The 24,503-nt window shown below is 46.6% G+C and overlaps 1 protein-coding gene across 2 annotated transcripts; it reads right to left on the bottom strand.

The window, feature by feature from the left end:
- Positions 1-2,597: 2,597 nt before the first annotated feature.
- Positions 2,598-23,122, bottom strand: LOC123942496 (myosin regulatory light chain interacting protein). Of its 2 annotated transcripts, none has more exons than XM_046006454.1 (7): positions 22,809-23,122; positions 21,507-21,697; positions 9,335-9,520; positions 7,863-8,060; positions 7,031-7,195; positions 5,724-6,144; positions 2,598-4,154 (listed from the first exon to the last, which is right to left on the bottom strand). In XM_046006454.1, the coding sequence occupies exons 1-7, from the start codon at positions 22,893-22,895 to the stop codon at positions 4,065-4,067; spliced, it is 1,338 nt and encodes a 445-aa protein (XP_045862410.1). In that variant the 5' UTR covers positions 22,896-23,122; the 3' UTR covers positions 2,598-4,064. The 2 variants fall into 2 exon arrangements, with proteins under 2 accessions (XP_045862410.1, XP_045862412.1); XM_046006456.1 differs by having other exon boundaries at positions 21,507-21,592.
- Positions 23,123-24,503: the final 1,381 nt, after the last annotated feature.

Here is a 24,503-nt window from a genome sequence, read left to right as displayed (position 1 = left end):
TTATATTGTTCATGTGTCCCTTCTACCTAGGATGTCAGACATAGGACTAGTATATAAATAAAAGCATTGTTGATGGGGTGCCTGGGTGGCTCAGTGGGTTAAAGCCTCTGCCTTCAGCTCAGGTCATGATCTCAGGGTCCTGGGATCGAGCCCTGCATCGGGCTCTCTGCTCAGCAGGGAGTCTGCTTCCTCCTCTCTCTCTGCCTGCCTCTCTGCCTACTTGCGATCTCTCTCTCTGTGTCAAATAAACATAGAAAATCTTTTAAAAAATTAAAAATAAATTAAAAAGAGAATACGTGGATATGGAATGTGTCTGTCATGCATAGGTCTATACCCACATATACATATGCACGTGTTGTTTTGGGTCTTAAAACTATTCATCTTTTCGTTTCATAAACATGTATAGGAATTTCCCCCTGAACCAGAAGGATCGCTCCTTGATCGAGGGCCCACTTGCACCTTTACAAGTGTTTTTCTTCTCCTCCTCCGCAGCAGCAAAGCAAGCTAATTTATGAATGAGAGACGCTTAGCTTTGGCGTGGGGTGAATTATTTTCTTTAAGCGACTGGCAGGCATGTGAAGTCTGTGTCGTCTGCGGGCCCCTAGCATTCGATTTTAAAAGGCATAGGGCTAATTCTTCAATATCTTGCAGTTTTCAAACAAACTCATTTCAAGGAGGTTCTGCAAACATGAATGAACGTGATGGACGCTTTAGGATTTCTGTGAGAAGGCACTAAACACGATAAGCACCGAGAAAGACAAAAACGGCTCCCTTTTGTTTCAGATTTTGACTGTGCTCAAACTACATCTAGGCTTTTTCCCATTGCTTGGAAGAACCCTATATAAAGCTTTGGCCATGGGGCACCTGGGTGGCCCAGTGGGTTAAGCGTCTGCCTTCGGTCCGGGTCATCATCTCGGGGTCCTGGGATCGAGCCCTGTGTTGGGGCCCCTGCTCAGCGGGGTTGTCTGTCTCTACTCCTCCCCCGACCCCACCTGTGTTTGCTGATAAAATCCTTAAAAAAACAAGACAAAACCAAAACTTGGGCCTTTGCGGCTGACTCTGAGCTCTCTCAGCACCGAGGCATCCCTCGTACTCCTCCTCCGCCGGGCACCCTTGCCGTGACCGCTGGCACGCACTTTCCCCCATGTCTGTGCTGGGAAATTGGCTCCAACTTCTGTCCTACAGGGCATTTCTCAAGTTCTTCTTGGAAGAGATCATGCTTTACCCACGAGCCGTCACCCATGGGGCTTCCGGTCCTCCATGTGCAAGGGCAGTGGTCAGGGAACAAACCCAGAATCTGTCGGCATCGCGTCTGGGTCCCCATCCGTGAGGGGGTAAATACAGACATACAGGAATGGGGCAGGATGGGGAAAACCATTTATTTTTGTAACTGTTAATAAAAAGGTGAAAGAATTCTTTTGTTCAAGTCTTATCACTTATGTCTTTTGACAGAAGAGCCTCCTGAGGCTTCTGTCTTTCCATTTATCCCTCCCTGCTGTGTCTTTTAAGCACCCTGTCTAGGGCTGTCTCCTCCAGGCCGACCCACGCCTCCCACTGAAAATACTAAACCACGATGCTTCTCTGGCCTGGCCTCCTCCTAGGGCACCCCCCGATTTATTCCCCTCACCACCAAATGCACATCTCTGCCCTCAGCTCAGTGCCCTCTGGCAAGCTCATAGCGTCTGCTCACTTCTCAAAGCACACCCACTTTTTCCCAGCGAGCCATGTTTTATGACCACCTTCTTGTGACTCAACCCTTTGACCCTGCCGTGACACTTCCGGGGCTCGTGCTCCACGACTGAGTATTATTGAACCTCTCCCTATGAAGCAATGACAGATCACGCCCGTCTCGATCCCCGTTACGTTTCCAGCAAGCGTGCATAACCTAGGTAGTCAACAAACGTGTGGCGTGAACAAAGGATTGCTAGAGGGCGACGGATGATGGGATTAGGTATAGGAATCAGAGAAGACAAATCCCCATCTCTCAATTTTAGAAGATCATTTTCTGGAAATAACTGTACTGGTCAAGGGCTGAACTTCTGCCGCAGCTGAAATCACGTCCTTCCACTGCTACGGGTAATTATCAGTTCCATACACGTTGCCCAGGTTCCCGACAGCACTGAGCACTTCCTGAGCCGCACCAGCGGACAAGCCTGGAGCAGATCCTAGAAGCTCGGCGTCGCACGGAATGCAGTCCTCGAGTGTGCCGCTGAGACGGTGACTGCTCGGACCTCGACAGGTGCTCCCCTGTCCCGACCAGGCAACTAACTTGGCGGCATCACTGAGTTTAAATGGTTAGCTTCCAACTCCACTACTCCTTTCCCTCTCCAGTAACCTTCTAGTCCTGTCCCCAGTGTTAAAATTTCATCTGTTGATGTATCTTCTTCCACTTTCACCTACATTTCAGTCCCAGACCAGAAAACAGAGGAGTGAATCACGGGATGAATGTTCTCGATTAGGGCCGATAGCCTCAACATTTTCAAATTTTCCGTATGGGACCAAAGTGGGTGCCAAGCGGGATGTGATCAACACTCCTCCTTTTTTTAGTGAACAAACCTGGTTTAAATGACAAGAAACGCGAAGACACAAACACCACATCTGCTTTAAAGTCTTTATTATCCTGAATACAAAAGACAGAAGTCCTTTAGGATATAACAGAGTTCTTTATGTGGAAACATTATTTTTTTTTTACAAGTGAAAAAATAAATACCTCTTGGAATCAAGGCTTATATGCTAATATGTGCCATAAAAAAGTAGAGTTTTAATATTTGACAAAATGTCTGTGCAAAGAAACAAATGCATAAACACATTACTGCTACATTAAGGCAATATGAAAAGTATACTCGGAAATCCAGTAAAGTGACAGTGTAGGTTTCTAGCTTTCACTGAGCTAGTATTGCACCCAATAAGGTCATCTAGGTGTCCCGACGTCCTAGAAAACCCACAAGCTGACCAGCGTCCGAAATGCCCCAGTGGGAGTGGAAAATGTGACTAAGAATGTAGAAACAAAGAAATTTGAAACCCCTCAAAGACCTATGGAGGGGACCACTGGAAGTTAATACTTAAGCATTTACTACCAAAAAAAAAAAAAAAAAAGCATAGGATAATCTAAGATACCTACGATAAGGCTATAAAAGGCTTGATGGCTAGAGCAAAAGCAACCCCAGGGGATGAAGCTGGAGTGGAGTTTTTGGGAGAAGTGGGGATCCCCCCCCCCCGGGTTGTACACCATGAGGCTTCATCTCTGCAGGCAATGCTCCGCTTCCCGAGGAACGTGCGTCCCCTTTTCAACGTCACTAAAATATCCCACCAACTCAAGAGCCCAAGGAGTGCGGACTGCTCCACAGAAATCTTCTAACCAGACTGGTAGCATTTTATAATCGAAAGACTTGGGGGAAAGAGGGCAGGGAGGCGGGAAAGGAGGCCGTGCATACTGAGTTTTCTGTCTTCCACTAGCCAGACCAGTTTACGTCCGGCAACCTGGTTGTCAACATTTTGAAAGTCACAGAGTGGACCCTTTGACATTCGTTTGCCCTCCAGTCGCTCTTGAGCAAGTTACAGAAACAGAAATGACATTAAAATGACAGTTTAAGAAAAGTTTCCTATTAAAATGTTCAGAGCTCCACGACCGTACAAAAAGAACCAAGGAAATTCTTAAAACGAATTCTTACAAAATTTGCTGCCACGTAGGGAACTTACCTCGGGATACATCAGGAGACTCCACAGCACCCTTTCCTAAAAGGTGCCCACTTTTTGGCTCGGCCGCCGCTTCACTGACATCACAGATCCTACCGATTCCTCTAACTGGATCATGACAAGAGCGAGTCCAGGGAACGTGTCCGTGTCCAGAACTCTTCCCGGCCCCACCACCGCCGGCGCGGACTCGACACGTGGTCTGTTTTGGCGGGGAGGAAAACTCTATTTGTCCTTTGCTTCCTTTTTTCAATGTTGCGTGGCAGAAGGGCGCGTCGGGCTATGTGTTTTCTCCGCGATCTATCATTTGCGTCCTTCAGCAGCGGTGCAGTCCGTGGAAACATGGCACGTGCCGTGAAGGGCACAGCCCATCAGATCACGGTCAGGTTGAGCAGGCTGGTGTGGGTCGGCAGGTAGACGTGCTGCACGTGCTCCACCCGCGACCTGCAGACTGGACACGACTGCAAGAGAGAAGGCCACGGCACTCGTTAGGACGCCTCCGAGGATGTGTGTTCAGGGCTCACGAGCGGCACCTACTCTAGTCAGTCTGCTATATAACTTGTGGCCGTGACTATTTCTAGATCTAAAGGGGCAGAGATCTTTATGGTCTCTCTTTTTTAAAGATTGTATTTATTTATTTGATACAGAGAGAGAGAAAGCATGCATGAGCAGGGGAAGGGCAGAGGGAGAAGCAGGCTCCCTACTAGGCAAGGAGCCCAATGTGGGGCTCGATCCCAGGACCCCGGACCGTGACCCGAGCTGAAGGCAGACGCTAAACCGACTGAGCCACCCAGGCACCCTGATATCTTTGCTAACAGGTTTGAAAGTCTATACCTTACTAGGGATTCAAAATATTATGAAAAAGTATAAACCGCAGGCAAGTAATTAGGTTTTTCGTCCCATTCTAACCCAGGCACGATGAGTAAAGTGATTAGCATGGAATTCTTGCTGTGTGGTGAGGCTGTGTTCCCTGCAAGGGCAGAGTGCAACCCTCTGGCAGTGGGATGCAGGAGAGCTGAGACCCTTCCAGAGTCCGGGTGTCCCTGGCTCAGGGGGCTGACCCAGACAGGGTGGCCAGGCAGATGCCATGTGGCTCATGAACTTGGCTCTGCTCTGAATCTCAGGTCAGAGCTTCATATCCCCAGACGGCTTCTCAGCAAGCATGGCCCTCTCTCAGCCACAGGGGAGCGTTAGGCATGGGGGTCCAACCATGTGGGGGTGGGGTGGGGGGTGGGGAAAGGCAAGTCCTTGACCTACCGTCCCTGGAGAAGAAAGTCCTTGTTATTAACTCATTATCTACTCTCAGAAAGGACAAAGGCGTCCTGCCAGCTCAGTATATAACCATAAAAATAGTTCCGAAATTAGCAGCTTGTGAAGGACTAAATAGTGTTTGGGGCCAATTTTAAAATAAAACCACAGTGACATTTAGCAACCAGTTCCTAGAAATGACAACATGTTGAAAAAATTATTGTAAGCGGAAAATACAAGGTGCGAAAAAGGAAAACACACGTGAGTTGCTTTTGTTGATTGTATTAATATTAAAGTTAGTTCGACTTGCTGCCTAAGAGCCAATCCAGGATGCCCCCTCGAGGCATATGCGGCAATAAGAGGAAATTAATCACAGATAATCAGGGCCGACAATCCCTCCATGGAACTGAAAGTGAGCTCTAACTACCGCTTCTGAGTGCTCTTTTTCAAATATTTTAAGTAAATCATAAAGACACTGCTCCTCAGTGCCCAGGAGCGGGAAGCAATGGTCCTAGCCTCCCGCTCACCCGCTCAGATGTTATCTCGTGAGTCCGAGCCTCGTTTCCAGAACCCGCAAAGGGTCTACGACTTAGAGCAATTACACTGTTGGAAACTGCGCTGATCCAGGGTGTTTCCCAAGAGGAGTACCTTTGAAGTCCCCACACGGGAAGCCCCCACCCCGGGGGGGCAGGTGGGGCTGGGCATGCCGGCTGGCACCGGGCACCCGGCAGGTGCTCACTGACCGTGAGCAGGGGGAGGGGCGGCCGCCGAGCAGCCCTCACCTGCAGCTGGGCGGCGCAGCCTTCACAGCACACGGTGTGGCCGCAGGGGCAGAAGGCCGAGTTGATCTCCTCCTCACAGCACACCATGCACAGCATGGCCTCCTTCAGCTTGCGCAGCTTCTCCTGGAGCGCCCTGGTCTGCTGGCAGCTGAGGCCCTCACAGCTGGCGCAGTTCAGGCTGCTCTCCGCCGACTGAAGCGGGGAGCTGGGCGGGCTGTGCTCGCTTCTCGACACGAGGTCCACAACGCCGGCATTGTACAGAGCCCTCCTGGCGTGGTCATACACCTCCTTTGACGTTCTTTTAATATCGAAGACGTACTTCTTGCCAAGGTTAATATTTTCATTCAGAAACAGAGAGGCCAAGTGGCCCTTCAGGTCTCGGCTGTACTGCATCATGACGGCACTGGTCACCGTGTCACACCTGCAGGGACAGATGGAGCATCCGCTTCAGTACCATAAGCCCGGGCATTCCCACGATTCGGACCTTCCGATGCTACCATGCCCAAGAATATTCGTGTCAGCAGACATCTGAATTCTTGCCTGCATGCCCAAAAGTAAATTCTTCCAGGGTTAAACATTTCAATGATTCTACCTCTCTGTTTCTCCAGTGTCCCCAGAGGACCTGGGATAAAGCAGCCGTCAATGGAGAGGACAGTGAGCGTGCGCCTCCACCTCCCGGGACAGGAGCTCTAGTCAAAAACAGCTCGTGGCAAGATTAAAGGACATGTTCTTCTCTCCTGGCTTTATGCTAAAAATTCCCACCAATTTTCCATTCTGCTCCAAAATTTATATGTCTATCTTAACAGAAAAAAGGTTAAGATCGCAATTAAATTTCTCAGCCTTAATTTTTCACATATTTGGGTCAAATCACAAGTCTGCTTTAAAGCACTTCCGAAATGAGGGTATCGCTAGTGTGACTAGAAAATCCTTCCTGGGCGCCAAGCAATCGGGGGGAGGGGGTAGCCGCTCTCCCACAGAGACCACTTAGGTCACCCTGCTGGGGAAGAGCAAAGCAGCTGTGGGTCAGGCCCAGCGAGGAGGCACCATGAGGGAATAAGGTCAGAGAAGCAGGGGGGTGTGTGTGCAGCTAGTTCCCACGCACATGCTGTGGGGAGAGCGGGACCACGTCAATAAGGACCCCCGTACTACAGCAGAGCAGGACCAGTGTTCGAAAGCGGCGGATTTCCTAAGTCCTGCACAAGATCCACGGACACAACGATACCAGAAACCACAGGGACCTTGTTGTCACCTGAAAACCCCGAGCTGCGGACCGACGCTAAGGTTGTGGGGTACGGAGCGCTACGTGCCTGTAGAAAGCGTGGGTCTCCGTTATTGCTCGGTAGAGCCCGCTGGCCGCCCTGGTGCTGATCATCTTGAACAAGAGCACCACGCTGTTCCCAGACTCCTTGGTGACGGTCAGGTACACGTTCTTTCCCGACTGGGTGGCCATCTGCACCACAGGGTAAGCAATCCTGAAAACCCGGGAAGAGAAAAGTGAGCCGGCCCTGGAGGGGAGATCTGTCACGGGCCGTGCTCGGGACCTGCGGGGCAAGCAGACGCTTGGTCTGGGGCTGTAAGTAGCCACTGCATCCCCTGCTCAGAAAGGCATGGGAGAAAAGTGCTTGCAGTGAGCTCTGTGTGTGTGTGTGTGTGTGTGTGTGTAGGTGGAAACATGACTTTAACAGCAGTGAACTTTTTTGAAAAATATTAACTCTGCCATATCAGGACACTTGAGTTCATAGTTTAAAAATAATTTAGGGGCACCTAGGGGGCTCAGTCAAGGAAGCGTCTGCCTTCAGCTCAGGTCGTGATCCCAGGGTCCTGGGATGGAGCTCTAGTTCAGGCTCCCCGCTCAGAGGGGCATCTGCTTCTCCCTCTGCCTCTGCCCCTCCCCCAGCTCATGCATGCTCTCTTTCTCCCTCTCAAACAAAATCTTTAAAAAAATAAATGAAATTAAAAAAAAAATTAAATGCTTGTCAAGGCCTGAATAAAATTAATATCCATGCCCAAAATGAAACATCTGATTCCTAAAAGGTAAGTGTGTAGCAAATCCCTTTCTGGTTTGATCTATTTTCCTATGCAGAGCTATAAAGGGATACGCATGCTTTGGGCTAAATAAAAATGTAAGACGTAGGTTACCTATTAATTGGGCAGAAGTCGTCTTTGCAAATTGAGATTCCTTCAGGTCCAACCCCAATGAGGAGCTTCTGGCCCTCGCTGTCCCTCACGGAATGCCACTCGATGCCATAGTTTTCCATTGCCGACACGATCTGCAGCACCTGGTACTCGGCCGAAGCCTGGCTGGTCCCCTCCAACTCTTTATGCTTTGCCACAATGCTGTTGGACACCAAAAGGGCAGAGAGGCATGGAGCGATGAACTGATGTAGACTTTAGAGAGAAATCGGTATCATTTTCACTAGTGAATCATGCAGACGCTGCCATTTCTGTACGTCAAGAACTTAAAGCAATGTAGCATCGACATTTCATTTATTTAGCAAATTGACTGTAAAATACTTCTGAGGCACTACTCCAGATCCCAAGCATTCAATATTCAGTAGAAACAGCAAGTGGGGATGCCAGATGAGGTGAACTGGAAGAATTATGGAAAATCTCTAAAAATATACGTTAAGAAATTTTGCATATAGGAACACAGGTGTCTATACTTACTTTGTACGTTTCATTGTAAGGGACTGATGAGACCATCTGAACCGAAGACCGTAGGATTTATTCCACCTGTGGTGGCAGACAGCCTCTAATACAGTCCTTTGAGACCCCCCATCTCCCAAGAGTCACACCCTTGTACACTTCCCTTCACCCGAGTGTTGCGTACCAGCTGTGTTAACGGCTGGCTGGATTCACAACTCACTTCTAATGCACAGAACATAGCAGAAGTGATGGGATGTCACTCACTTCTGAGATTAAGTTCTAAAAGGACTTGACTTCGGTCTTGGGTGTTCCCTCTTGCTCTGACTGATGGCTTGTCCTGGGGGAAGCCAGCTACCATGTTATGGAACAGCCCCCGGAGAGGCCTGCGTGTGCGGGAAGGAGGCCCTGCCAACATACCACGTGAGTCAACTGAGAAGGGGATCCCTATTTCGGTTGAGCCTTTGGATGACAATGAACTCCACCAACAGTTTGCCTCATGAAAGATCGTGGAGAACCCAGCTAGGCCACAGCCAGATTTCTGACCCACAGCAAGGAGAGATACTGTTTGTTGTTCTAAGTCCCTAAGTTTGGGGTAACTTATTCCCCAGGAATAGGTAACTAAGACGCGTTAGGTCTCTTGGTTTAATCCTTGCTGGGACAAAGAAAATACCAACATACATGGTAGACTTTTGAAGAAATCTGCATCCTTCAGAGGTCAGAGATTTAAAAAATTCCTGTTCTATAGCATTTTATATAAGGGCATTGATTTAGGTGGATTATGTTTGGTATCTGTAAATTTCTCAAAGAAAAGGCTAAGAATCTTTTGAAAATAACCGGCTAAATTGGGCAACGGTCTCATCTTAGCCTCACCAATTATCCGCATATAGACCGTAGATCCGCTTTCTTCAGGAAATATGGATAAATTCACTAGCTGTATGAATACAGTTGCCCCAGGGCAGCCTCACCTGTTCAAGGTGGCGCTGGAGAGCTCCTTTGCACACAGCTCCTCGTAGCTGTACTTGGCCGTGTTCTGATTGTAGTCTCCAAACTTGGTCTGGGCCAGGAGGGCGCTGAGTTCCACTGCTTGCTCCGGGGAGCACTGGAGGTGGCCAGCCAGGAGGGTCTCCTTGATGTGCAAGAAGAAGATATGCCTGCAGAGCCGTGCGAGAAGGAGGTTATCCTGGGGACCAGCTTGATATCAAGCTTAACCTGCTCAGCAATTTCATAAACCGTTTTAGGTAAGGAAAACACAGTAATTTAAAAAGCCACCCTGAAAATGCTTGCCACTAAAGAGCCGTTTTTGTTTTTGTTGTTGTTTTTTTTAAATCATGAGTATTAAGGCGACATAAATGTAAGAACTTAAGTTTCTCTGGAATAAAATGTATAACCGAGACAAAAACTAATCTAAGACAAATCCAACAACATTCAAGTTATCAAATATAAAATAACTTCACACAAGTTTCCGCATTAAATTAAAAAAAATTTTTAAAGAAATTATTTTGAGAAAAACTTGATCTTGATGTGGACTATCTGATATCTTAGCTCCTCACCTTTATTCAAACGACCCTCAAATCTCTAGTTTGCCCCAACTTCTCTAAGCATGATATTCAAATGATATTCAAATGTCAAATATAGACACCTCCACTTGAGATATTCAGGATCCTAATTTCACTTTGTTCAAAATCAGACTCACTAACTTCCTTCCCAAACCCAATTTTTCTCCCAGTGGAAACCCGAGGCTTGTTTGTTATTTTACCCATAGACCCACTTTTGACATTTTGTTTTATTTCTACCTACTTTCTATCTCTGCAAACTCTTTAAAGTCAGTGGTAGTCTCCCTATTATTACCTCCTATGTCCTACTTGTGTCTCTCGACTGAGAATTTACACTCTCCCCCAAGCCGATCTCTCTAGACTCTGCTAATCCACCTTCCAAGCTACTTGTTTCTGGGAAAAGTTTGCCATTTGTCAGCTCAAAAACCTTTCAAGGGATCCCATCTGTTTGCCAAGGAAGCATGCTATTGGCATGAATCCGGGTTCTGTGGGTCTGGCCCCCAACGTTCAGCCACATGTCCCGTCATTCCCTCCACCAACTATGCCCCCAGGGAAGGAACAATTTCTCTTCCTGGAAAGACCTAGCATGTTCATGTCCTCGTGTCTCTGGTCTTGGCTGCTCCCTATGTCCTGAGGGGCATTTTTTTCCTGTCCCCTCACTGAGATACTCTTTCATCCATATCCTGTGCAAACTGTTTATTTCTCTATCACAGTACTTGAAATTAACTTTTACAGTTATCTTCACATTAGCCGACTTCTCAAGTGTCTCGAGCACCAGAGAACCTTGTGAATGGATATAAAATCCCACATCGTCTGCCAACCCCAAGTTCCATTCCATTTGTGCCTGTCCTAACTGCATACAATATTACATGCTACACGCTTCCTATACGGTGTGTCAGACTTAGAAACTCCCAGGAAACGCCACCTACATTGCCCGTTAATCCAGACCACCCAAGATTCCCAACAGAGTATCTAAAACCGCCACAGTCAGACCAGCCTAGGTTATAAAATTTGACTCTGGCAAAGGTATGGGTATAACCTTCCTTTGATGACTTGTTACAGCTTTTCAAACTTGCTTAAATATCACAATATTCCTCCCACTAACAAGTGAGTTACGACCAGCAGTAAATCTCTGACACTGCTCTGAATACAGCTCATACGCCCAGCTTCCCCCCTGCACTGGATACCCTGATTCCAGTCCTCAACAGTGCTTTTTTAAAAATATTTATTTATTTATTTATTTGACAGAGATCATAAGGAGGCAGAGAGGCAGGCAGAGAGAGAGGAAGAAGCATGCTCCCTGCTGAGCAGAGAGCCCGATGCGGGGCTCGATCCCAGGACCCTGAGATCATGACCTGAGCTGAAGGCAGAGGCTTTAACCCACTGAGCCACCCAGGCACCCCATCAACAATGCTTTTATTTATATACTAGTCCTATGTCTGACATCCTAGGTAGAAGGGACACATGAACAATATAAGAAAAGCAGAGAGAAGCCAGACTAGAAGTACAAGGGAGAGGGGCCCTGTGGACAGTCTCAGACAAGAACCACTAATTTTCCTTTAAGAGATGTTTAAGTTCAATGTTTTGTGTGTTCTAGAAAGATAAATATTTAACTTTATCAGACTCTGACAAATACTGCAGGTTTTTCTGGATTCAAAGCCCCAATGATGAAATCACGGTAAGAATGCCTAAGAGCACGGAAAGAAGATAAGCGTATTAACCCAAACATCTGTTAAAGTATTTTTGACACCACTCAACTGAGAAGGGGGTCCCTACTGGGACAAAGAAATAACCACAAAAATAACACTGCTTCAGCTGTCCAAGGCTTTCTCGATGGCTGTTCAGTAAATTTCATCTCGGTGGACGTGTCCCTGTCTCTGTCCTCACGGGAGGGCCCACAGTTGGACACAAAACTCTGAACACATGCTGATGGTAAAGAAGAAATTACAGGCTGAACGAGTGTAAGGGCATCACCACAAACCAAGTCTTCTCCATGTAAATACCGCTCAGGTGAAGTATCTTTTAACTTCTTTCTCTGTATCAACCTAGAGACTAGTTTGTTCCCTGTTTAATGAGTGACGTTTCACCTCCAAGAGTCTCAAAATCGATCCCAGTTCTCTTTCTGATCCACGCCGGCTCCTAGAGAGGCAGCTGCTGGAGTTAAAAGCGAAGGATCCGGAACAGAATACGAACAGGTGGTCAGGGGTCTGAGACCACATGCGGATCTTTTCTCAGCCTGTGGGTCAGCATTTCAAAAAGGGAGCAGCAGCAGGACAACTGGCCTTTTCTACATACCTCCTTCTAGGCTGGACAGCAGCGCATACCCTGTGAGTAGAAGAGTCCTCCCCTTTTCCGCTTCGGTGAACTTTCTGATAGGGCCCTTCCTGTATTCTGCAGTTTCATGGCTATCAGCCAATCTTTTCATTTGAAGTCAACAAATATTTGTCATCCACTGCCTCTGTGCCAAGCCCTACCCTGGGGTCACAGGGTGAACTGATCTGATAGATCCTTTTTAGGTGGAACGGGTGGGCCTTAGCTTAAAGGAATGATACCCTATCTCGGTAACTCCTCAAACTGGTTTTTGGGGAACGCGTTGATGCTCTTGAGGAGAACAAGACATGGAAGCAATGACCACAAGGGTCACCAGCTGCGGTGAGCCATCAGTAGATATCTCATGCCCTCTTCCCAACAGGGACGGTGGCAGAGCTCGGAGACACATTTCAGCAAGGAATCCAGTGATGGCTCAAGCATTCACAGGGTGATTTTGAATCAAGCACTTTTTTTCCCTATTATTTTTCTCTTGAGCAATTAACTCTGTCTAGTTCATGGACTACACCCTCATCCCTTTTTGTAAAATGGGCGAAAGGTTACTGATCATATCAAAATAAGCAGATGTGGGCAAAGAAGTCATACCTGCAATGAAATTTTTTAAGATTTTATTTACTTGAGAGAGAGTAGAGAGAGAGCGCACCAGCAGAGGGGAGGGGCAGAGGGAGAAGCAGGCTTCCCACTGAGCAGGGAGCCCAATGCAAGGCTCGACCCCAGGACCCTGGGATCATGACCTGAGCTGGAGACTGTTGCTTAACTGACTGAGCCACCCAGGCGCCCCAGTGAAAATTTTTTTTAACTAAAGATCAAAAGTGGTCGACGTCTCTCATTGGCTTTAGGCTATGTGCTAGAATCACAAACAGAAAAAAGTCTTTGGGAAAAAAAAATTCTTTGTCTTAAGCAAATATCTGTGAATATGTCCTGCAGACAAAAGCTCAAACTAAATTTTCTCAACATTCTTCTGGCTGCGTTATTCCTCAAGTTTTACTCAGTTATTAAGCAAATGGATTCCATCAATATTCAGATCCGTCTGGAGGCTCAAAGCGAAACATTCCGGCTCACTCGGGTCTTTGCATCATGGGTACAAATGAATTCACCCCTGCTGTATCATTATGGAAGATTAAAAAAAATGGAGTAAATATTAAGGATATGCCATATTCTAATTTTAAAAAGTCACATATCCTTAAGACATTTTTGTTTCAAAGTCCTTCAAATTTCTCCTACTTTAAAAATTAATGCCTCTCCATAGCTTTAAGGAATAAAGTGAGGTCATTTAAGAACTGTGATGAGGACTGTCCTCTGAACACTGGCTTGTCTCATAAAGAAATCACCTAATAATCAAAGCAGAACTTTTTGGCAAACCGACAGGGGTCGCTGACCTGCCCATCACAGGGGGCGTCTACTCAATCACTGCCATCTGGTATCTCCCCAGTGATGTCATTTTGAAGAACTTTCTGGGACACAAATGTAAATCAACTATATTCACATTCGCTGTTCCACTCAACACTGAAATAACAAGCCGAAAGCATCTTTAAAATCGCTAAGAAGTGATTTTTAAAAAACTCTCCAATGCCAACAACTGAACCGTGCTTCTCCCCCAGACCTGACTGACCCTGGCCAGTGATGCTGCTGTCTCTCACCCAGTCAGACCCCCTCTGGGCTCCCCTGAGTGCCTGCCTCAGGCCAGTGAGCCAGTTCACCCCATGGGTTTATTTTAAACCAAGCTCCAACTGCCGAGCTATATTTAAAAACCATCAAACTAAAAAAAAAAAAAAAAAAAAAAAGAATTACTATACATTTTTTGTTTTGTGTCTTAAATTCCACTGAAACAAAAATCAGTTCATGACGGATCCTAGGCTTCAATGTAAAAGCTAAAACCGTAACAACTTTTAGACAGACACAGGAGAGGGTATTTCCATCCCTTGGGCAGTAGGCAAAGGTATCTAAGGACACAGCAAAAATCAAAAAAGAGAAAAATGGATAAATTAGACTTTACCAAAATTAAAAATTTCTACTCATCAAAAGGGATTAAGAAAACAGGCAAGGGGCACCCAGGTGGCTCAGTTGGTTAAGTGTCCGCCTGCAGCTCAGGTCATGATCTCAGGTCCTGGGATCGGTCACATGGGGCTCCCTGCTCAGCTGAGCAGGGAGCCTGCATCCCCCCTGTCTCTGGCCCTCCCCCTGCTTGTGCTTTCTTGCTTTCTCTCAATAAATAAAAAAATCTTTTTTTTTTTTAAAGATTTATTTATTTAACAGAGAGAGACACAAAGAGAGAGGGAACACAAGCAGAGGGAGTGGGAGATGGGGAAGCAGACTTCCTGCTGAGCAGGGAGCCTGATGTGGGGATCCATCCCAGGACCCAGGAATCATGACCAGAGTCAAAGGCAGACACTCAATGACTGAGCCACCTGGGTGCCCCAATAAATAAAAAAAATCTTAAAAAAAGAAAAGAAAGAAAATGGGCAAGCCACAGGAGAAAATACATTTATAAAACACGTCTCTGACAAAGAACTGGTAGATAGCAGAATCCGCGTGGATCAAAAACAAAGGCAACAACTCAGTAAAAATGGGTAAATGACGAGTACGGATACTTCACAAAAGAATATGTAGGAAAGGCCAATAAGCACATGAATAAAGTATTTAACATTATTAATCAAAAGAGACCCATCAATGACCACCCCCCACCCCCCCGCCCCTGGAAGCCTGGCAGGGATGTGGAAGACTCAGAGACTCTCAGTGGGACGACAGAGTGGGACACTTTGGGGAAAGGACTGGCAGTTACTTACAAAACTAAATGATCACCTCCTCTGTAACCCAGCTATCCCATTCTGAGGTATTTCCTCAAGAGAAATGAAAATATATGTCTACAAAAGAGATTGTACTTGACCACAGCAGCTTTACTCGGAATAGTTGGAAAACAGATGCTCACCAACAGAAGTACGGATCAACAGCAGCCTACTCACACTGCTACCTAGAGCAAGCAACAGCCGCTGATATATATGTTAACAATAAAATGAATCTCTAAAAGATTAAAATGAACAAAAGACGCCAGACACAAAAGAGCACACGCCACACGATCCCATCTATGTGAGGCAGGACAGGCATAACTACCCCATGCTGGGAAAACACACAACCCTGGTTGTGCAGTGGAGGGCGGAGACCGACCTCAGAAGGGCATGAGGGAACTTTCTGGAGTGGTACTAATGTTCTAAATCTCAATAAGGATTTTGTTTAAGCAGATATATCCATTTGTCAAACCTCATCAAATGGTATAATTACGAATTACGCATTTCATCGTATATAAATACCTTAACAAAAGGAGAAAAAAGAACTGTAGACAAATGCAGAGTTCTACTTAAGGATATGCATACTGAAGTCTTTAGGGGGAAGTGTACTTACTCACAACTTAGTTTGAAACACATCAAAAAACAAACTTGTGATAAAGCAAGTGTATTAAGCTGATTAAACTATAATAGTAGAATTTAGATCAGGGTATTGGCAGTTCACTGTAAAAATCTTCAACTTAACTACATGTTTGAAAATATTTATAACAAGAGGCTCAGTAAATAACATTAGTGGAAATCCTTTTGGTCATGGTTCCGAATTCAAATGAATAGCTACCTATCTTAAAATGAACTATCAGATCTACTACTCTCCATGCAAGGCTTGCGATTGAGAAGCTGTCAGGACCAAATAATGACCAAGTCAGGTCTATCTATTCAGCTTAAGGAAATCCTTCTCAAAGCCCAAAATGGAAAATGGGAACCACAGAACAAATTTGTTCTTCCTCAGGTTCCAAAGCAGTCAAAAGACACAGGGTTGGGGGTGGGAGGGGAGGGCAGAAAGGGAAGGGAAACCCCCTATCTCAGAAGTGATTACCAGAAGCATGAGATCTGCACTTGGAAAAAATAGGATTACTAACTCACAACAGATACCCGACCCAGGCAAAGAACAACCCAGGCCATTCGGCAGTTTATGTGTGTTCCCTACAAGATCTTTCCCAGTGGTCTGGATCGTGGGGAGTGCTGTTAGATCCAGGAGAGTTCTAGAAACAGGCTACAGTGGGGTATGACTGAGAGAGGACCTCATTCGCCTAGAGCTGTGTGTCACTGGGCACCCTGAGTCTGACCCTATGTGCCATCTAAATAGTCCACTTTTAGCTCAAATGACAAATTTAAAATTAAAAGTTCGTTTTGGTTACATAAAAAATCAATTTCTTAATGTTCTTTGGAAACTTCATACAAATATACAAGTATGAGAAATTCATAAAGATACTTGAATATGTCCAGACAGGAGATCTGTGGCTAAAATAAATACATAGTCCTATAAACATCCTATACTCTGTGCAAAAAGACTTAATAGTTAAATTAGAATTCAGAAATCTAATTAATACTTTCTGAAAACAGTAGCAAAGTCTGCTTTTCTTTCCTGGAGCCTGTTTTGTCCTTGGTCATAAACACACACACACACACACACACACACACACACACACAAAAGGAATATGTCATTCTACTCTTTGGCATAGAGTTGATATGAAAAACACACTGACACCTTTATAGCAGATAAATATTGCTGCAACACTGCAACAGTATCTACAGAACATACCCATTCTGAACCCCACAAAGGTAAATTATGCTAAGCAGCCTTTACCAACAGTGACAACATATTGAAAAATTTTGTACATGATTACAGGTCCTGGCTAGGACCCATATGATTTGATTTGAACACCTTCTTTTTTTTTTTTTTTTTTAGATTTTATTTATTTATTTGAGAGAGAGAGAGAATGAAAGCACCACAGCAGGGAGGGTCAGCGGGAGAAGCAGACTCCCCACCAGGCGGAGAGCCCAATGTGGGACTTGATCTGGAGACTCAAGGATCATGACCTCAGCTGAAGGCAGACTCTGCCCATGGTTGCATTTGGTACTTGCTTTGTGGATTCAATGAGGCCATCTTCCCTGGATTTTGACATCCAAGTGATTTTTTGCTGGGAGAAAGGGAACACGTGGTTCAGTAAGTACTTAGAACCTACAAACTGGCTGAAAATTAGATTGAGTCTGTAGCTTGAAAACTATCTGAATTTCATAAAAGGTCTAGGCGAGTGGTAGTTCATTTTAGATGAGAACTAATAGCCACAGTAACAAAAGGCTTGGGGTGGGGTAGAGAGAGTGAAGGAAGGAAGCAAAAGAATGCCGAGCACGGAGAAAATTCTTAACAGACAGTAATCACTACAAAACATTTTTTAATGGTGGGATTTCTTTTTTTTTTTTTTTTTAAGATTTTATTTATTTATTTGACAGAGAGAGAGAGATCACAAGTAGGCAGAGGCAGGCAGAGAGAGAGAGAGGAGGAAGCAGGCTCCCCACTGAGCAGAGCCTGATGCGGGGCTTGATCCCAGGACCCCCGGGATCATGACCTGAGCCGAAGGCAGAGGCTTTAACCCACTGAGCCACCCAGGAGCCCCAATGGTGGGATTTCTTTTAGATTGTCTCAAACTTTTCAGTTTATAGAATCAAACTTTTCAGTTTATAGAAGCAAACTGGTAAACATTTCACTAGCTGTAAGAAAATTTATATTATTAATATCTGTTAACCCCATTTTTATTTCTAATTTCTTAATTCATGGATTCAACAAATGTTTATGCACCAGACACTTGGTAGACTCTGGGGATACAATGCTGATCAGCCTCCTGCTTCATGGAATTTAAATTATTAGAGTAGCTGACAATAAACAAATTGTCACATAAGTAAATGGTAGTGTTATATGCTCATTAGATGCTATAAAGGAAAGCTACATGATGTCTTGGGACAGTGCAGTCTCCTGGGCAGATCCAGCAAGGCTTTCCCAAGGAGCAATGGGATTTAACTAGCGATGAGTCAAACTCAGCACCACTTGCTTGCACAGCTGAAATCTTGATGAGATTCAACATTCAGGATTACAGCATTCTCTGAACATGTGGTTCAGGACTCATGGAACCCTTGTACTGAGGCTGATTTCTGGGAAAGAGAAGTCAGGTGTTGATGAGTCTTAAGGACGTGTGGGAGGGCCCCTAGCAAAGATCACAGAACTCTGCTAAAATGTAGCAAAGTCAGGAGAAACAAAGATTTTATTGGCAGTGGGCAGTATAATCACCATCTCTGAAGATGAAGCATGTAATTCTCAAATCTCTGGCTTTGAAAATGTTGACAAAATCTGGTCTCAATTGCTGTGAATAACTGAGAGACTTTAAAAGGCAAGAATTTCAAAGGTCATTATTATTTCAGATCTACCTCCAGAATACATTAGTTTCACTTTTAGTTTTCATGCACAGCATGGCAAACATCTGCGGAATATACCTGCTTGTCTCTGCCTCTGAAATGTACCAGCTGAGTCTGAGCAAGACTCTCTGGTTACCTTCCAGACACCCCTCCCGCACCAACCCTGCCACACCTTCAAAGCCAAACACAATAATCTGGGTAAAGAACCAAATCTAAAATTAGGCCACATCAGAGACCAGATTAACTGTGTCAGTCTAAGCAGACACTTGATATTGTATCTCTTCCTTCATTTTTTGGGGGTGGGGGGCGGGTCTTCAGAAAAATATATTGAGGAAAATAAGATAGAGAGGAAGCAGAAGCAAAGAAAAAAAATTTACTGCTAGAAAGGATTTTTAGAGACAAACTCTTCCTGGGCTTTCAACTTGAGAAGCAGCTCAGGGTTTGCTCAGTCTTGGAAGTCTGGACACTCTGGTAGTTGGGGGCAGAGCTGTACCTAGAATGCAGCACTTCTGCCCCCCTCCCCTCCCAACTACTCTCCTGTTACCAACAGGCCTTCCTGTTTGCCCTCCTGGGGCTGCCTCCTTTACCTGATGCAAACGAACACATTCACTGCCCCCACTTCGACCAGCTCTACCGTGAGGAGGCTACTTTAATGCTGCATAGAGACCAATTTGGCCAGGATAGTTCAGAACCATTTAATAAACTATCCAGACACTTTCAGTATACTAAATGTCCCCTCCTGACTTGACTTTGAGATGGCAGAAAATCAGAGCTCATAACTGGACTGGCAGAGCTGGGTTTACAGACCATGTAAAACAGATCTACTTTATTCTCACAGGAGTTCATATAAATATTTCATAACGAATTATTAAACATCAAAAAGTTCACCAACTAGCTTTATCTGACTGACGTGATGTGAGAGAAAATCAGTATTTTTGCTCCGGAGTTATACGCACATAAAAACAAGGCTAATTATAACTATACCGGATCTAGCACAACTTATGATCCTAATAAAAAGGTACAAATGTTAATTACAATCAGTTTAGTTACTAAAGCAGAATGCTCTATACTTTGGGTGGCATTTCCTTCAAATTCTATATTTTGGACAACCCCATGAAAAACCAGTAAAATTCACCAATATTTTAAAAGCAAATCAAATGCTTAGATCACGCTACCTTTTTGATAAGATTTCAAAAGGAAGTAGAGTCAATTAAAATTACCTAGGTAACTAGGTATATAGTCTCTGAGTGCTATTAGGCATGAATCTCAAGAGTTAAAGTCAACTGAGTCACCAAAGTAGGAAATTTCTAACTCACAGAATATCTCTATTTCTTGCATGAATAAAATAGACTTAATAAAGGTTATTAACTCAATTGCAGAAAGCACAGGTAAAGACCATCCAGTGGCAAACTTTAAAGTCTAAAATCATTCGTAAGACCATTGGGTCAGGCTATTATGACTGCAGCCATTGTTTAAATGAGGTGTAGTTGGTCCTCAAAGCTTCTGCAGATTTAAAAAATAAAGTTGTAACATCAAAATAAGAGTTGCATCCAGAGATCTGCAAAGGATTGCAAAACTACGCAATGAAAATTCCAGTATGTTGCAGAGTGTGTGTGTGTGTGTGTGTGTGTGTGTTCGTGCATGCAGGCATCCTTTTCTCTTACTCGACTCCAAGTTATCACATTGAAGTGCAGAGTGGAAACTCTGAATCAGCCTTAAGTTAAAAAACAAACCAACAAACAAACAGCACCTATTCTGATTAATATAAACAGCTAAACCAATCGTAAACATTCACTTATGTGAATATTTTGCAAGACATTTTCAAGAACTAAGAATGTAATATACTAGCTTGCCCAGAGACAAACTGAACATTTCCCTTACCCTTTAATAAAGTTCTGTAACAAGGTAAAAGAGAATTTCAACTTCAAATGAATAGTATTTCAAAATGTGTTTCTATCGGTCCTTCAGCAGAGGACAAAAAAAAAAAAATGACATGCTAACAACTCTTAAAGGATTTTGGTCACTCATCTTTACTCGAGATTGTTATGCTCACGTTTTTCACGTGCATGGCAAATTTCCAAACCAAAGGATTATGAAAAAATATTAGAACTCAGATCCAAAGTTTGTTATTTTTAAAAGCCGTTTTCTTTTCCTTTCGTTCTTTTTTTTGTACCATGCCGCTATATGATTTAGATCTCTTACATTTCAGCAATAAATACTGAATGCCAGTTTCTTAATCTGGCTCATCCTTGAGAAGTATTACAGTCAGTAATACTCCAGGGGAGTAATACTCCAGGGCAGAAAGCATTTTCTGTTTGAAAAAGGAAACAACATGCTCCGGGTTGTCTACCACTGCTGGTGGTTTTCTAGAAGTAAAGAGATGAATTCAACAACCTAAACAATCATGTGTTATTTATCTATAGGTTGGAGTTCGATTACACCGGCCTTACAAAGTTCTCTTACCAAGTATACAAGAAACTTAAAAACTTCTACAGTTCTGCTCTGAGTCGGACAGAGCTCTTTGCTGCATATTGTAATCTGACACTAGGCAGAAGTTGACTAAGTTTAAGTAACCCAAGAGGAACTGTTTCCTGCTTTCTGTTAGAACGGTCTACAGTGACCTGTAGTAACACGGCTGAGGCAGAGGTTACTATCGGGCATTATATGCCGCTATCAGGAAGTCAGTTGGGGTTTTAACCTTTTTTTTTTTTTTTTCTGCATTGTGGCACTGATCCCGAGTGTTTGTAAGTATTCAACCCTGCTGCCTCATTGTTTACAAGAGAAGAAAAACCTCAAGAGCTAGAAAATGCACCCCAGGCCAACTGGGCAGCTCCCTGTTCACCTCAACAGAAGGGCTGGGCCATGGAAAACATCTCAGTTACGAACCAGCTCACCCTGTATCAAACGCATTTGCCTGTGAACATCGCTGGGGAAGGGCAACGGCCCTTTCTAAATGGAATCAAAGGTCTATCTGACATTGGTTTATTTCGGTGTCACTTTACCTAGTCTGCTCCTGTAAGATGAGATGAGGCTCCACGAAGAACTTGACTCTCAGTTTAAGTCGGTAAGGGGCTAGCCCATCCATCTGCTGGGAGATCCGATTTCTCAGATTTAGCCATAAACTTTCACCTTTGCTACCCGTAAATTGCAGTCCAAAATAATCAACTTCTATAATTCCCAACCGCCTGCACACCTAGAACAAAAATGAAGGCAACAAGGATGAGGAAATGGTTCATGGAATCCAAGCAAACCCAAGGACACCATCTGGGTCTAAGATTCCTGCCTGCTTTTCACAAAGTTCAACAAAGGCGTTACAAAGCCTGTTTTAAGCTGTAAGAACAAAGTTCTAAGATCCCGGTGCTGCTAAACCAAGAGAGGCTCGTGCTTCCTTTAACACCCAGGACACCGTCCTCTGCAGTAGAGAAAAAGATGTCCTCAGAAGCAGGCTTCCAGAAAGGCTGAGGAAGGAATCTACAGGGTATTTCCCCTCTTATTCCAATCACTGGAATCTCCTCCACCAGCACAATCTGCACAGCTGATCTGGCAGATTATCTGGACAATTTTAACCATCTGGACTCCGAAAAAACAAACACATTGAGGAAACATGCCACAAGTGTCAGCTGAGCGTGTTACAAGAGGTTTTGCAAACATCTCAGGTCTGGGGGTGTGAGGGCACAGCTTTCCACCTGAGATCAAATTTGCTATCGGTCCTACCAACATGCACTGTTTCGAACCAGTCTTCTCGACTCCTAAGGAAATGCGTGCTTCAAAGGCAGCGGAGTGCATGACCAAAACCCACAGTCCTCTAGAGCCCCGCAAACGGGGAGGTGCAGGTGAACGGTCCATTTGAGAAGCAGCAAGAGACAAGGGCCCCGCTTGTCTGCCAAGCAACCGCAGGGACCTACGACCGCCAGCAGCCACCTCATCTCAGGGCTCAGCTGGCGCTGCCAGACCCCGCGGGGACCCGACAGACTGCATCATGCACACACCTGCGGCAGGTGTGCTCGGCCGCCTTCTTCCGGGAAAGTGCGGGTTTGTGGGGGGGGCAGGGTGGCAAGCCTGTCGCGCGCGTCCTCAGCACCCCCCCCCCACGCGCTCGCAGCCTGCAGGGACCGCGTGCCCCACTACCGCGCGGAGGAGGGGGCGCGGGCCGAGCGCCCGGGACGCGCTCCCCCCGCCGGCCGCCGCCGCAGCGCCGCCCGCCCCCCCGGCAAGCCGCGCTCCTCGGAGTCTGGCGCCGCCGCGAGGCCCCTCGGCCTCGGGGGACCAGCCGACCCCCACCCCGCCTGGCCCCCCGTCGTCACCTGGTTGAGGCAGTCCTCGCCGTTGGCTTTCGCCTCCACCTCCACCTCCATCAGCACCGCGTCCGGCCTCGTCACATAGCACAGCATGGCTGGGGCCGCCGCTGCCGCCACAGCCGCCTCCTCTTTGGTGTGCGCGGGGCTGCCGCCTCGCCGCGGCTCAGACCCAGCCCCGGGCTCGGCGAGGCTGGCCCTCGGGAGGCTGCAGCGCCGCAGTCCGCTGCCCCGCGCCCCGCGGCCCCCCGCGCCCTCCTCTGCGCCACCCCCTCGCCAGCCCGCCCGCCTGCCCGCCGGCCGCTGCCCGGGTCTCCGCGGCGGCGCCGCACTCCAGCAGCCCGACTGCCTGCGGCGCGACAGGGACTCCTCTGATATAGTGGCCCCGCCCCCTCCGGCTGGGGCCCCCGCCAATCACGGCGGCCCCGCCCCTCCGCCGCCGCCCGGCCAGCCAATAGCGGCGCCGGCTCGGCCGCGGCCCGACCTGCCAGCGCCGGCAGAGTTCTCCCCGCCGCCCCGCGAGGGGCCGCCTGCGGACGCCGCGGGCTGCGGGAGGAGGGCGGCTCCGGGACGCGCCCGCCGCCTCTGCCCGCTGGGCGACGCTGCTCCGAGCGGGCGGTAGCCCGGGGCTCCGAGGCGGAGACGCGCTCGGTCGGGCTGGACCTGACAGTGACTCCGCGCCTCGGAGCCGCCGCCGGTCTCCGGCAAGCCTGGGATCGCTCCGAGAACGCTCTTCGGGAGAGGCGCACGCGGAGAGCCCAGGGAGCCGCCCCCAAGCCCACTGCAAACTCTTTTCCGCGGGGGTTTGCCACAGCGGGTGGTTGGAAGGAGGGACGGTTGCTCCTCATTTTGGACCTCGTCAGCTGAAAAACAAAATCTGAGTATAAAAGTTTGTGCCGTTGACCGCTGAGCCGGGCAGCTTGGTCCGGAGCTTTTGTATAGATCCTCTCCGGAGGCTTCTGTTTACTGGTTGTGCGGAACCGGAACGCCTTGCAGGGCCCCTAAGGCCTTCTCTGGTGTAGTGCATCCCATCTCGTGCGTCATTCATTCATTAAACGTTAATTGAGCCCTTGCTGTGCTTCCAGTCCCCTCTCTGGCAACCAGATGTTATCCCCATTTTGAAGGTTAGGGACTTATCTCGGACCCTAACGGAGGGGGGGACCTCAGTAATGGCTACTAACAATTCAAAGCCTACTACTCCTCATTCATTTACTGCTTGTTCCTTTTTGCCAGTACACTAGTTAGCCTCCTCTTTGGTTTCTTTATAGGAGAAATGAGGAGAGAGATGTGGGTTTTAGCCTTGGACCCTTGGAAAACCCATTTCCTCCCTCCGAAGTTCAGTGTTTTCAACGGGAAAATGAAAACCACAATATCTGCTCTGCTCGCCTCCCCCCTCCGCCCCCAGTATTGCTGTGAAGAGCAGCAGAGATGTGCTCCTGACAGCTTTTGAATGACCCCATATTTGCAAGAAGGAATCTATAATGTCAGCTCGGCTACTGCTTGCCAATCGCTTCTGGTCTTACCCCTTTTCCTGAATCTCAGTGATCTCCATCCCAGTGGCTTTTATTGCTGAAGAAATAAGCAGGGCATTGGGCACAGTTTTTCACTAAAGCCAACTATGGGTAAAATTGTAAGTACTCAAAGTCCTTATCCTCAGTGTCCCACTGGGGGTAAGTGAGGACTTAATGCACTCACAGCTTTCTT

Source organism: Meles meles, chromosome 5 (genome assembly GCF_922984935.1).
Source record: "Meles meles chromosome 5, mMelMel3.1 paternal haplotype, whole genome shotgun sequence".
Lineage (NCBI taxonomy): Eukaryota > Metazoa > Chordata > Mammalia > Carnivora > Mustelidae > Meles > Meles meles.
Note: the sequence above shows the minus strand (reverse complement) of the source record. Positions and strands in the feature narration are given on the sequence as shown.

Excerpts from the sequence above, each read along its gene's own strand:
- LOC123942496 (XM_046006454.1), bottom strand. The coding sequence starts at position 22,895 with ATGCTGTGCTATGTGACGAGGCCGGACGCGGTGCTGATGGAGGTGGAG. Across the intron at positions 21,698-22,808 it reads GCGAGGACTGCCTCAACCAG|GTGTGCAGGCGGTTGGGAAT; the intron begins GTGACGACGGGG and ends TTTTTGTTCTAG. Across the intron at positions 7,196-7,862 it reads GACTTCTGCCCAATTAATAG|GATTGCTTACCCTGTGGTGC; the intron begins GTAACCTACGTC and ends CCGGGTTTTCAG.